Genomic DNA, 14,925 nt, shown 5'->3' with positions numbered 1-14,925 from the left:
TGAGACCCAGGACAGTCAAATTAAAACAGCTGTCTCAACAGCTTAGCATAAGCATGTACACGCATGCGCACACACATTTACAAATAAGTGTATATGAAAGTGAAGTTGAGTGGGTGAATGGATTGTATTCATGTCAATTTTCTGGTTGGAATATCCCACTCCAGTTATATAAGAAGTCACCTCCAGGAGAAACTGGCTGAAGGGTATTAGGGATTTCACTGTATGGATTTTTACCATTGCAAATGAATCTACCATTATTTCAAAAATAAAAAGTTGTGTTAGATAGAGAGTAAGGAAATAGGACAGGTGTGGTAGCTCATGCCTTCAATCCTAACTACACAGAGGTACAGAGATTGAGAAGATGGCAGTTAGAGACCAATAAAATCATATTTAATAAAAGCCAGGGCGTGATGATATGGGCCTGTTAATTCAACTACTCAGGAAGTATAAACAGGAGGATCATCATGTGGCCTGGCCCAGGTAAACACAAGACTATTTAAAAATAGTAATAAAGCCAACGTATGTAACTGTAACCCCTCTGAACATCACTTTTACAATACAATTTTTTAAAAAGTCAAGGTCTGAGAGGGTGTGGCAGATACCTGCTCAACCAAGCAAGAGGTCCAGAGTTCAAAAGCCAGTACCGCAAAAACAAAACAAAACAACAACAACAAAAAAATCAAAGGCAAGGAAGAAAAGTATATGGTATATTGCTATTTTGTTTAAAATATATACGTATATTCCATCCCAAGCATGGCAGAAAGAAGTGTGTATGTACACATTCTGTCTCCATATGCCCACACAGAGTCCCATGCACGCATGCACGCATGCACGTATGCACACAAGCAATAGCATGGCTGCATACTATTTCCCTAAGGAAGACAAAGAAATCACTCACACTGATGGCTTCTGAGCAGTATGCCCTTCTTGCTGTTCAACTTTAGGCTTATTGGCATTTCTTACTCAAAAAAAAAACTTTGTTTTTTGAAAAGTGAAGACAGAATGAGCATTTCAAGTGAAAGCGGGGCAAGGACAGAAGGAAAGCCTCGCGATCTGCACCCAGAGCCACCGCGGAGACAACGCGAAGGGGTCTTACGGCTCGAGATGCAGTAGGAGAGTCTGCAGTTGATCTTCCGGAAGAGCTGCTTGTTGATGGGCCAGAGGAGGAGGGTGAAGAGCTGGAGGGTGTTCACGATGAGCCCCGAGGCGATAAACACGTAGCAGAAGACCAGGTGGCACAGGAACTGAGATTTGAGCAGCCCCACCAGGTCCATGATGTTGGTGCTTCTGTCCAAAAACCAGCCAACGCCCACAGGGGGAGATGTGTAGAAGGGAGAGATCCAGGACTCAGGAAAGCGTCTGAAAATACAAACCAATATTCAAGCTCAGCAAACACACAGTAGGTTGTGTGTGTGTGTGGGTGTGGGTGTGGGTGTGGGTGTGTGTGTGTGTTCTGGGGCTTGACCTCAGGACCTAGGTGCTGTCTCTTGGCTTTTTTGTTCAAGGCTAGTGCTCTACCATTTGAGCCACTGCTCTACTTCCAGCTTTCCCCTGGTTAATTGAAATAAGTGTATCACGGAGTTTCCTACTCAGCTGGCATTGAACAACAATTCTCAGATTTTAGGATTACAGGCCCAAGCCACCAGTGCCCAGCAATGTGGTATGCTTTATAGCTGAGCAAAACGCTCTTGAAAGGAAAACCTGTGCTTGAGATTAAACTCAGGGTGCACTGGTTGATTCATTTTTATTTAGTGAACACTGCGATTGTGCTTGCTTCCTGTCAGGCATCAGGTCAGCCTCAGGACAATGCTCGGAGGTACCTTTACTGAAGATTGGGAATGGAAGGCCTACAGGGGGAGGCGCTCCGAGGCTCCTCCCCTTCGAGCTAAGCAGAGACCAGGCACTTTCCACACAAGTGCCCATCCGTGCCCTCCGCTGTCGTCTTGCTTGCTCCATCCGCTGGGCTGCCAGCTTTGCCACCAGCTCCCCAGCACCTTGGAACTCAGGACACCATCCTCCACACGGGGAGCACAATTACGTTTTAATGAATGCAGGATGATTCAGCGAAGGCAACAGAGAACTGAGGTCTGCAGACATTTGTAAACAACTAACTTCTGACAGGCAGGCAGAGGCATGTGTGTGCATGCACACGCACAAGTACACACACACACACCTTAAGAGTTCTAAAATCCAGCTGGGCACTAGTGGCTCACATCTGTAATCCTAACTACTCTGGAGATCACAATTCAAAGCCGGCCAGGCAAGTCCGTGGGACTCGTGTCCAACCAACCACCAAAAAGGTAAAAGTGGAGTTGTGGCTCCAGTGGCAGGGCACCAGTCTTGAGCAAAAAAGCCAAGTGAGACATCAAGGCTGTGAGTTTAAGCCCCAGTACTGACACAAAACTAATGAAGAGTTCTGCAACCAGAAACTCAGCACACAGAGAACAGGCAGCCTCGACAGTCTTGTGTGTCTCTGGCTCTGAAATGAAATACTGACGTGATTTTGCCATCTGGCAGCGTCAGCCTTTGAAGACAGGTGAAGGCAGGTATATAAACACACTCACTCTTCCAAGAAGCAGAGATCACTGCCAAAGACCTCAAGAAAGACTCAAGTTGTATGTACTTTCTAACAGTGATCGTGCACAAATCCTAGATTTGTTATAGTCTTTATTTTAGTGCCCCAAAGCTACAAAATCAGGTAACAGGTTCACATCCATGATCTCATTCAAGACTCACAGATCCCACGAGATGACTTACATTGTCTCAGTTTTCAGAGTAGCTGGGTGGCCTGTGGAAGGTTCCCAGCATCACTGACTGGATCCTGGACCTGGGAGGTCATCTCTAACTCCTACACACATCCAGGAACCATGCTTTGGGGTATGAGGCAAGGGTTCTCCCTGACTGTAATCCCCCTTTGTGGTATAGCCCAGAATTTACTTCAACAAGGAAAGCCAGTGTGGCCTACAGTGAAGTTCCCGGCCCCAGAGTATGCAAAGTGAGAAGATGGGATGCACTCCTGGGTCCTAGGTCTGAGCTACGAAGGCACTCACAGCAGACCTGTTTGTGTATGAGCATGTTGGGAGCCCTACAGGGAGTCTATCTGCATGATAGGCTTGACTATCTCACTGGAACATTTGGAGGCTGTTTACAGAATCCGGTCTTTTCATCCTGCCCCATACAAACACCCCGGTGTTTTCATCCTGCCCCAAACAAAGACCAGGTAGCTGCTAACGACCACCTTTTCACATTGCCCTAAGCAAACATCCTGCAGCTGCTATGGCCAATGAGAAAGCTTCCTTATTCCAAGCATATAAATACCCCTGTGTGAAAAATAAAATTTGGCAGCTTGATCAGAACCCTTGTCTTGCTGTCCTTCTTCGTGTCTCTTGTCCCTTCATTCCTTCTCGCTTAGGTTCACCGCCCTCGTTGACGTCCTGCGGGTCGGGACAGCTGGCGCCCAACGTGGGGCACGAGCCTCTGACTGAGGAAGGAACGCCGTCCTCCGGGAAAACTTGGCCAAGTACAGTCCGAGATCGCGAGATCGCCTCGACAGACCCCACCGAGAGACAGATCCAGGAGAGTGGGGACGGCGCATGGTGAGTGACCCACTATGGGACAAGCAATTCGTCACATGATCTATTTCTGTCAGACCTCAAGGAGGCCTTCAAGACACGGGGAACGCGGGTTAAGAAAAAGGATTTAGATTTTTCTCATTCATAGAGGACTTGTGTTCTTGGTTCCCCTTTGAAGGAATCATAGATACAAAAAGATGGCAAGGAGTAGGAGATTGTTTAAAAGATTATTATGAAAATTTTGGTTCGGAAAAGGTTCCTGCTACCACCTTTTCCTATTGGAATTTGATTAATGACATTTTAAAATGTTCTGTATTTGATAGTGGAACTTTAAAACTTGTCAAAACGGGAGAGGAGGTTCTCCAACATGCCTCTCGGCCCCCCGTGGCTTGCCCATCGGTTGTATTAGATATGCCTGCTGGTCAATTTACTGAAAATCCCTTCCTTTTGTGACCCGGCCCTTCAAGGGCCCACTGCCCCTCCAGATCCAGATGTTTTTTCTCTCCCCGCTTTACCTAACCTGGCCCCTTTACGCGAGTCCCTTCAACATAGGCAAGAACACCTTCAACTTTTAAAAGAACTGCGGTCCCTTGATTATGATACGCCAAAACTGCCTAATAAAATTAAGGTTAGATCAGGCCATCAATCAGTTCTCGCCTTTCCAGTAACTTGGAGCCAGACAGATAGGACCTCAGAGGGTGAGGAGGACGAATCAGAAGAGGAGGATAAGGAGGATGAGGAACAAGATACTGGGGATGAAGAGGAACAACCCACCCAGAGAAAAAGCCAACAAGAGTATAAGAGGCTTAGCCTTCGGTTTGTTGAAAAGCTTAAAAATGCATGTGCCCAATATGGCCCGACTGCCCCTTATATGTTAGCCTTGTTAGAAAACAAAGTGCGCGCTAGCTCACCCCTAATGATTGGAAGTTTCTGGCCCGTGCCACCCTTAGTGGGGGTGATTTTGCTTTATGGAATGCGGACTTTAAGGAACAATGTAGAGAGACTGCACAAAAAAATTTGGCTAAAACATCTTCAAAAACCTGGACCTATACTAAACTTTTGGGTAATGCGCCCTTTGATACCAATGTTAAACAGGCGCGCTTTCCTACCGGACTTTTGGCACAAATTCAAAATGCTGGCCTTTATGCTTGGAAGCGTCTCCCTCAAAAGGGATAGGCTACTACTTCCCTGGCAAAAATTAGACAGGGGCCAGAGGAACCCTACAGTGACTTTGTCTCGAGGCTTAACTTGGGCTTCTTGGGCTGAGTGAAAGTGAAAGTGCCTTTGTTAAACATCTTGCCTTTGAAAATGCTAACCCGGCATGTCAAGATGTCCTCCGGCCACATAAAAACAAGGGTGACCTCTCTGAGTTTGTCAGGCTTTGTGCTGGAGTAGGGACCGCCCACGCCATGGGACTCACCATAGGCACTGCCTTTACCAAGGCATTTCAAAGTTCAGTCCCCAGGTTGTAAACAACCTGGTCACTTTGTAGACCACTCCCTGCCACACTTTGTATTTTAGATCAAGAACAAGTGGCCCCAAGGTGGCTGCCAGAACGCTTGATAGAACAGGTGAATGGCTTACCACAACCCAGGGGAAACCTCCCCCCCGAGGATGATGCCTTTTCTCTTACAGATGCAGCTAGAACTCCAGACGTGGACCTTCCTGTTAATAACAGATTAATCTCTTGGCTTCTAAGCCCATACAGGTTCATCACCATCGCCTTGATATGGCAGACTGCGGCATTGAGATCTAGGATCTACCCCAGGCTTTTAATTAGTGTTTTGCCATGAGCTTGTTCCAATGGGAACTCCCCCCTCTTCCTTTTTCTTATTTAGAAAACCCTTCTCCTTATTCATAACTCCTGACCATTCAATGGGCAAGACCTATTGCGCCCTTGCCATAAGGGATAGGTTCGTCCCTCCTCCTATAGGCCCCTCCGCTTGGGGGAGGATGCACCTATGGGAGGAAGAAAAAAATGCTCAAATCAAGGGTGCAGGTAAGACTGCAGGGGGATGGATCCGCGAGATCCCAAAACCCAAGACCCCTGAGTGGCAAGCTCTGGTGCATGACGGTTGGCATGCATACCCACAAGCCGTCTCCTCAAAAAACATGCCAAGGCCTGTAAAACTCCCCTCCCCTAGTGAGGACGCACTGAGCGGAGAAAAACCCTGGGCCCTTAGAGGAACAGAGCCTCTGTCACCCCTTAAAAAGAACAGCCAACAATTGATGGTCAATTTTCTAAATAAGAAAGGGGGAGATGTCGGGAGCCCTACAGGTAGTCTACTGCATGATAGGCTTGACTATCTCACTGGAACATCTCGAGGCTGTTTACATTACAGAATCCGGTCTTTTCATCCTGCCCCAAACAAAGACCAGGTAGCTGCTAACAACCACCTTTTCACATTGCCCTAAGCAAACATCCTGCAGCTGCTATGGCCAATGAAAAAGCTTCCTTATTCCAAGCATATAAATACCCCTGTGTGAAAAATAAAAATTGGCAGCTTGATCAGAATCCTTGTCTTGCTGTCCTTCTTCGTGTCTCTTGTCCCTTCATTCCTTCTCGCTTAGGTTCATCGCCCTCGTTGAAGTCCTGCGGGTCGGGACAGTTCTGCCCTGATTTCTCTGCAGCCAGCTTCCCACAGCGGAGACGCCCCATTCTCTGAGCCGCATCTTCACTCTGTGGCACAAATCCAAACCCTGCAGGGCTACAATCATCACTTCCCAGCTCCTTTCCAGGCTGTGAAGCTCGGGGTGTGGCTCCGACACAGCCAGTTTAAGGGAAAGGCACGAAGCTGCCGCACACCTGCTGGACTCTCGCGGCCACATAAATGGGGTGACTGGCATTGGGAGCTGCCAGCTGTTTGAATATTCATGTGGTGACTCATCGGCCCCAGATTAGCTACCAATAGCTCTAGAACAATCTGGCCAGGGAGGTCTGATCCTTTATTAAGATGCTGGGGACAAACAAACCTCCATCAATGATCTGCACACAACCTTTGCTTTGCTGGTTGAACAGCAAGAAAAGGAGGTTGGCTGTCATCAGATGTGTAGGAAAGCAGGTATGGATTTCCTCAAGTTCTAGCACAGTGTCTTAGGGTAGGATGAAGGAAAATTAACATCCTTGTAAAGTTCCAAGGAGCACTGTGCTTTCAGGTCAGTGCTGGCTAGCGCTGGACTTCAGCAGGATATAGCATGGTATTGGCCGTGTTTGAGCGTGGGGGGGATCACAAACAGGCAGGCCATAGAGGGGTCAGGCAGGTGGCCTGAGGCTCTGCATTCCTGGGTGTTGAATCCCGACATCTCCTCACACCCCTGCCCTCCAGTGGGGCGGGGGCTGCAGTCAGGCGGGGCAGTTCACTGGGCAGCCTGGCTCTGAAGTGCGGCTCTACCTTTGCGCTAGAGAAAGGGATAATCTATTTTTAATCAAAATCCTAAGGAAGGCATTGCTTTTGGATTCTGTGGAACTTCAGCCGGCTGCCAGGGTCTGGATGGGGGAAAGTCCCTCCCCACCCCCCATGTCACATTCTGGAAGCCTCTTCCTCTGTGAGGCATCGCTGGGAAGGCAGGGCCTTTGAAGAGGCAGGGCCCGGGAAGGCAGGGTCCCACGGGCGAAACTCTTTTCCACTAGTTCTCAGTATTCAAGTAAAACATAAGAAGAGCCACACCGGGCTCCTTAGTGTCCTAACTGGCCATGTGACGTTTCATTCTCACGAGATCTTGTCCGCAGGATGTCTCCTGCCCAGATGCCACCACCAAGAAATGTCCACAACTAAATAAGCCTCTCTTCTTTCTGTATTTTCCAGCTACAGGCCTCTTGTGATAGCCATGGAAAATGGAGTAATAGAATGAGCCTCAGATTTATATGCAACCCCCTTCCCAAAAGTTGGCTAAGGAAATCATTCAAAAAGGAACATGGTTAAAAAAAAAAAAAAAAAAAAAAGTTGGCTGAGTTGACTGGCCACCAGTGTCTCAGGCCTGTCATCCTAGCTGCTCAGGAGGCTGAGATCTGAGGATGGAGGTTTGAAGCCAAGCCCAGCAGGAAAGTCACACATAAGAGACTTTTAAAACTACTCAGAAAAAGCCAGAAGTGGCACTGTGGCTCAAGCAGTAGAACACTAGCCTTGAGCACAACGAGGCTCAGAGACAACGCCCAGGCTGATTCAAGCCCCGCCCCCCCCCCCAAATAAAATAAAATAAAAGTGCTGAGTTGTGAAATAATCATGAAGGGAGATAACGCTACATTATCTGGAGGGGAGAGGTGTCCCACGGATAAATAGGTGATGTATTTTAGAAGTTAGAGGGAGCTGTTTTCTCTCTCGAATAAAGGAGTGCTTTCTTCTCTAATGTAGCAGTTTGTATCAGACTGAGAAAACGTGATTTAAATATCTAAGCAGTGATGAGCATAGCCAGAGAGAAAACATTTTTAAATGCTTTGACTATTTCCTCACAGCTTTGAAGGACCTAGAACATTCTAGGAAGAAGCAGCAGGGATGTATAATATTTGAGACAAGGGCACCGAACTTGTGATATTCACAGCAACAACTCAGGGCATCTATAACTCAACCATTAGGAAGCTACTCTGCGTCCTTCTAAGAAGGATCTTAAGATATTTCCTATCATCAAGGCAACAATGAAGGACTCAGTTGCTGGGAAAATCTGAAGTTATACTGCCTTTTGCTTGTTTGGAACGTTATAAAATGAAAGGAAATGCCAGGCACTTGCCTGAAAGTCTACCTATTCGAGAGGCTGAGATCTGAGGATCTCAGTTTGAAACCAGTCCAGGCAGAAAAGTCCTTGAGTTCTTCTTGTCAATTAAGCAGTAATGTAGCAGTGTGGGTCAAGTAGTAGAGCATTAGCCTTGAGCAGAAAGAGCTAAGGGAGAAAATGAGGCCCTGAGTTCACAACAAAAGCAAGGAGAGGGGCTGGGAAGGTGGCTCAGTGGTAGAGCGCTTGCCTTGCATGCCTGAGGCCCTGGGTTCAATTCCTCAGCACCACATAAGCAAAAAGAAAAAAGCCGGAAGTGGCTCTGTGGCTCAAGTGGTAGAGCACTAGCCTTGAGCTGAAGAGCTGAGGGACAGCGCCCAGACCCAGAGTTCAGGCCCATGACCGGACCCAAAAAAGAAAAAAAAAAGCAAGGAGAGAAGGGGGAGAGGGGAGAGAAAGGAGAGGGGGAGGGGAGAGAGAAAAGAAGGGAAGGGGGAAAGGGAGGGGAGAGGGATGGAGAAGTAGTCTGCACAGCAATGAACACTGAAGTGACACTTCCCCCCCCTCAAATTGACAGTCCCCTCCGCCCATCTACAGGGTCTCAAATCCTGCCAGGAGCTCCCCACGCCCCTCATGTGGGGCTTAAGGCCCAGGGCAGAAAAGAGGAGGAGGACTGTTGAAACATAAAAACATCTTTAAGAGATATCAGAGAGAAGAGGAAAATGCCAGAATACCCAGTCCGGACACATTATCTGAATTTTCCAGAAAGCAGATTCTAAGGCACAAGCTTAACATATACATCATCGAAAAGGATTGCACGTTCTGAACACAGACAAAAAGACGCTGTCACTGGGACTCATAACAGACGGGAGGAGAGTAACTTACTCCAAATTTGATTGTTGCTTACTTTGCTTTTATTTCCCAGGCTACAGGTAATTTAGCAGATTTTGAATTTAATCATTTGACATAGTCTAATAATCCTCCAGAGCACACTGAAAAACTGTTGGCTGTTTATCTGTGTTAAATCAGTTCTAGCTGTTTGAAAAAAAAAAAAGGAACTGTCACTCCTATTGGGGGAAATTAAAATATTCAGAGTGAAAAATCATTTGAATATGTATGCACACATATACATCCCTATAAATCATTCACATCTACCTCTATCCATCTATTCATAGATATCTATTAATAGTGACTAAGTTGTGGTGGAAGTATTATGACTTATTTATTTTCTCTTATGACACTCTATTTCTCTTGGCAATACTAGGGCTTGAACTCAAAGCCTAAGCTTGCTCAACTGGCACTCTACCACTTAAGCCATGTCTTCAGTCCTGCTTTTTGCGGTTAATTTTACAGATGGAACTGAGGAGACTTTTCTGGCAGGGCCAGAATGTGATCTTTCAGAGCTCGGCCTCCTAAGTTGGATGGTAGGTATGAGCCCTGGGTTCTTGGTTGACTTATTTCTTCTCTGTGCTTTTTTCTATGGGGAGAGCAACTCTGACCCCAGTGGGGACAGAAGCAGATATGCCCTGTGTTGGTCTCCAGGACCTGAGGTGTGGTCCAGGACCAGCATGGCCTGTGAGTGGACACCCTTGCACGTTTCTGAAGGAGAAAATTACGCTACTGGCTAACATGATAAGAAAGGGTTCCAGAGAGAAATGTCCTTTAAAGTGGACAGACAGGGAATCGATCATCCGCTTAGTCAGCAGGTGGACCCATTGCAACAAGGAGATGTACAAGACCTTATGTCGAAAAATGAACTTCACAACTTTGGCGCTGGGGGATAGGGGAGAGATGGGAAGGGGAAACAAAGGAGGAGGCAACAATGCTTGATAAGAAATGTACTCATTACCTTGCTTATGTATTTGTAACCCTTCTGTACGGTATATTCACAATTTTAAAAATGAATAAATACATTTAAAAAAAGAAAATTCCAGAATGTGAAGGAACGTGATTACCAAGAAGCCCGCCCCACGTGCAGCACAGGGGAAGAGTGCAAGGCACTGTGGGCCATCACGGTGGGCCTGCAGCTCAGGCCCCAAACTCAGGCCCGCCCCAGCAGCTCTGCAAGTTGCTTCACTTCCTCGGTGGGAAAGCAGAAACACCAGAAGAAGGCTGAGGGTGGGGCAGGTAACAGTGAAACACTGCCTTCAGCAGGAGCAGCAGGGGCGTGGTGCAACTTTCTCTCATTTGCAAGAAAATAAGAGAGCCAAGCTGGGTGTTTAAGGTAATGTTACTCTGGAATTTCTGGGAAAGCTAACGAGACATGAACCAACTTTGGTTTTACTTCACCGGGGTCACTTTGTTTTCTGTGCTGGTACTAGGGCTTGAAGTCAGGGCCCGGGCACTGTTCCTTGGCTTTTTCATTCAAGGCTAGCGCTCTTCCACTGGAGCCACAGCTTCATGTCTGGCTTTTTGCTGGTTAACCGGCACCATTTTTTTCCTCACAGGCCATTCTGCTGGCTTTGAACCACAGTCCCCAGATCTCAGCCTCATGTTTAAGTGCAAGCTGGCAGTGTGCCCTGACATGGATTCCTTGGGTAGCATTTCTAATAGGGAATTCTACATGCACACACACACACACACACACACACACACACACACACACACACACACACACACCATGGAGGCTTTGCCTGTAGACTCTCAGGTAAAGCAGGTTTGGTAAAACAGATGGTACCATAGGTAGCCGGCCTATGTCAGTGGAAATGCAGGCAGATTAAAGCAGATGCACAATCTAACCAAGAGAACTCTGTGTGCACCCTCCTCTGAAGAGACGCCCAGGGCTGTCAGCTTAAGGTGTGGCGTTAGACATCCAGTAAGAGAACCTTAGCTAAGACCTACATATCCTGTCTTATTTGATGTTCTGCAATGAGGGCTGGGCACTGGTGGCTCATCCCTATAATCCTAGCTACTCAGGAGACTGAGGTCTGAAGCTAATGATTCAAAGCCAGTATGGGCAGATAAAGTTGACTCTTATCTCCAATTAACCAGCAAAAAGCCAGATGTGGAGGTATGGCTCAATTGGTAGAGCTTTGAGCTAAAAAAGCTAAATAAGCATGAGTTTCAGTTATATTGGGGTAGGGGTAGAAGAAGGCTGAGCCTAAGTAGGGTTAACTCAACAGCTTGTTTTTTCAAGACTGGCTTATTCATAATTGATACTGTAGAACTTAATCACATAGAGGTTGTAGGAAAAATAAGAACTTTCTTCTAAAGAAATCAAAGAATCATCAAAATAATATTCATGTCAACTTCACATCATCATTAAAATCTGGATATACATTATTGAGTCTCCTTCAACTTCAAAATCCAAAAGAGCTCACAAAGACTTCAAAGGAATGCTAATTCTCTTGTACCAATTTGACATTCCAAGGTAGGTTGGCTGGTCGAATGTGTTGATAATTCTCAGCTGGGACACATGGCGTCATACTGAGTGCAAATCCTGACCATGGAATTAGTAAGCAATCTGACACACCCCACAGGACTTGACAGATCTTCATACCACTTGATCTTGCAAAATCCATTTCCAGGACTCAATTTGCTTTTAGGAGAGTCTCTGTATATACAACTATTTAACAACTACTGGGCATAAGCACCAAACAGGAGACCCAACTTCTGTTCCTGAAATAAGGAAATAAAAAAGTGAATTGGGGAGAATTACCCAACATAATGGGGGAAGTGAGACTATAACAGGCTTCTGGTTAAAAAGTAAATAAACAAATAAATACATTTTCATTAAATGAACCATAATCTCAAGTTTAAAATCAAGTATAGAGAGACAGAGCCAGGCAAGGTGGCTCACACCTGCAATCCTAGCTACTCCGACAGGTAAGATCTGAGGATTTAAGTTCAAAGCCAGCCAAGGCTAGAAAACCCTGAGATTGGGATCTCCAATTAACCACCCAAAAGCCAGAAGTGGAGAGGTAGCTCAAGGGGTAGGGCACCAGCCTTGAGTGAAAAAGCTAAGAGACAGAGCTCAGGTCCTGAGTTCAAGTCCCAGAACTGGCCCACAAAAAATGTATAGAAAGTAAGCCAAAGGCCTAATCAAAACATCAATAGCAGTAACCTTTATGTACATGTACACACACGTATACACACACACACACACACACACATAAACACATATGCCCCGAGTATGCACACATCACATGTGTTGCCCACATGCATTATACCACGCTGAAGCGAGTCAGCCCATCTGGGACCCAGCACTGGCCCCAGACAACCACTTAAGCATCTTCCTCTTAGGAAGACTTGAACTCGGTGAGCTTCGACATCCTTTCCAAAGACCCCCACCCCCACCTGCAAGAGGCTCCTCAAGGAGGTCCAGGGCGGCCAGGAAAGCGGATGCAAGAGCACAGGTGGGGACTGACCAAGACCGCAGCAGCCCAGGCGGGGGCATTCTGGAAAAGTCTGTTTCTGGAGCAGCATCTTTGGTCTCCAGGACAGAGGACAAGAGACAAGAGCATTCCAGAGGAAAGACAGGGCTGCCGTTCCGGAAGTCATGAATACGGCAGCTTTCTGAACTTTGGACATTTAGATCCTTGATGAATGTAACCCAAGTCTCCAGGAAAACAGCAAGGAACCTGTGCGCCCCTGAACTGGTCACTGAGCTCCTAGCCTTGACAACAGGCTAAGTTTAGTTTTTGGATTCCTTGGCCTGAGGCCCAAAACTAAACCAGAAGGTAAGCATTCTAGACTGAATTTAACTGTCTCCAGAAACATCTCAAACTCAAATTTTCCTCAATTAAAAAATCATCATAGTTTAATGGTTTAGCAGAAGCCTATGTAAAATTAGCTTAGTTTAAAATTTTATAGAGCAGAATTCTGTCCAAGATCTCTGGGTAGTACATGATGTCCATTAAAACAAACCAAATGCCGAAGAAGCCATAAATCACGCAGGACTTTGCTTACCACATCCGACAATGAACAGCCTGTAGCCCTTCCTCAAAATCTAACTAGAGTCCTAGCCAAGCACTGAATGGCTCACGCCTGTCATCCTAGCTACTCAGAGGCTAAGATCTGAGGTTCAAAGTCACCCTAGGCAGACAAATCCCAGAGACTCTTATCTTCAACCAGCAAAAAGTGGAAAGGGGAGGTGTGGCTCAAGTGGTATAGCACCAACCTTGAAAAAAATACAACACCTTAAGCTCAAATCTCAGGACCAGCACACACACACACACACACACACACACACACACACACACACACAAATTAGAGTCAAAGAAAATTGGTGCTTCTAAATTCATATTTCAGCTTTGGTTCTGGGTAGCTCCAAAGGGGGGGAAACATTCTTAGGAGATTTTATATTCAAAGAAATGAAGACTCAGAAAAACGGAGAATCAAGACAACTTTTCCTGTGATGAGAAAAATACACAGAGATACATGAAGTTATAATCTCCCTAAGGCTTTTGTAGTTCCCACACGATAAAAAGTATTTCCAGTTAACTGTCAAAGGCTTATAGATAAGAGGTCAGGGATCAGTATAGTAAATGTTTGACACACTTTATCTCACTAATTGTCACATACACACACACACACACACACACACACACACACACCCTGCTGTGGGAGGTATAGCCTTTCCCAAGGTGTAGATAAAGAAATTCCAGTTTAGTTGGACAGGTAAAGTACAAAGGTTACATAGTGGGGAGATGGGAGCTGAGACTGGACCAGGTCTCACGCTGTCAACCTCTACAGAGTTCCTAGAGTGAGACTTTCCTGGGAACTGGAGACCTCATGGAACCATCCATACTTCAGTGGATACCTCTAGTTCAGAAGGATATGGTTCCATTTTGGAAGGCAAGTTGCTGAAGCTACTGCCCTCTGCAGTCCTGCTTCTGGGTAGAACACCCCACTGCCTCCTAATAGCGAGCCCCAGCTCCCCCACTGAGCATCGGGTGGAGGGTGATGGCTGACCAGTGTTCGTGGCTAGCCAGAGGGGGACAGCTGGCCCGGCTCCTGTCCAACAGGCAAGAGCCTATCTATCAGCTCTTTTACAAGATGCTGAGTGGAAGAGTGGTGTGTGTGTGTGTGTGTGTGTGTGTGTGTGTGTGTGTGTGTGTGTGTGTGTGTGTGTGTGTGTGTGTGTGTGTGTGTGTGTGTGCGCGCGCGCGCGTGCCAGTACAAGGGCATACTCAGGGCCTGAGTGCTGTTCCTTAGCTTTATTGCTCAAGGTTGTTTTGCTACCATTGATCCATGGTTCTACCTCTGGCTTTGGAAAGGTTAATTAGAGACAAGAGTCTTACAGACTCTTCTGCCCGAGCTGGCTTTGACCTGCAATCCTCAGATCTTAGCCTCCTGAGAAAAGTATATTTTCAAAGTATGTTCAGTCAATGGAAGTTACTAAGAAAAAAATTTTAAACAATACCATGAAGCCAAAAACTGAAATGAAATAAGGAAAATTAATTTTCCAAGTGGGTAAACAATCCACTCATTTCTATTCCAGAGAATTCCAATTCATCATAAAACTGTTTCTGACAAGGAAGGGGACCAGGGTGCTGAGCTGAAGTGTGGCTGTGATCTCTGTCATGGGGACTACGACCACGTGGCGTGGGCTGCCAGTTCAGTCACAGCCCGTCAAGTCAGGGCTGAGCACCAGGAAGTTTCCACACCGCTCTGAGTGTGTCCGAGCTGGGGACGTGGCTTGCGG

General features: G+C 46.5%; 1 protein-coding gene across 1 annotated transcript in view; it reads right to left on the bottom strand.

Annotated features, from left to right (window-relative positions):
* Window positions 1–14,925, bottom strand: part of Agpat4 (1-acylglycerol-3-phosphate O-acyltransferase 4) — a 95,050-nt gene that overhangs the window by 60,773 nt on the left and 19,352 nt on the right. Inside the window, exon 2 of the mRNA XM_042689734.1 lies at window positions 1,097–1,359. Within this exon, the coding sequence (XP_042545668.1) occupies window positions 1,097–1,274 (178 nt within the window). The 5' untranslated portion in view covers window positions 1,275–1,359. The remainder of the gene's footprint in view (window positions 1–1,096; window positions 1,360–14,925) is intronic.

The sequence above is a fragment of the Dipodomys spectabilis genome, unplaced genomic scaffold, assembly GCF_019054845.1.
Source record: "Dipodomys spectabilis isolate Male_0828 unplaced genomic scaffold, ASM1905484v1 ptg000126l, whole genome shotgun sequence".
NCBI classification, from domain to species: Eukaryota; Metazoa; Chordata; class Mammalia; order Rodentia; family Heteromyidae; genus Dipodomys; species Dipodomys spectabilis.
Note: the sequence above shows the minus strand (reverse complement) of the source record. Positions and strands in the feature narration are given on the sequence as shown.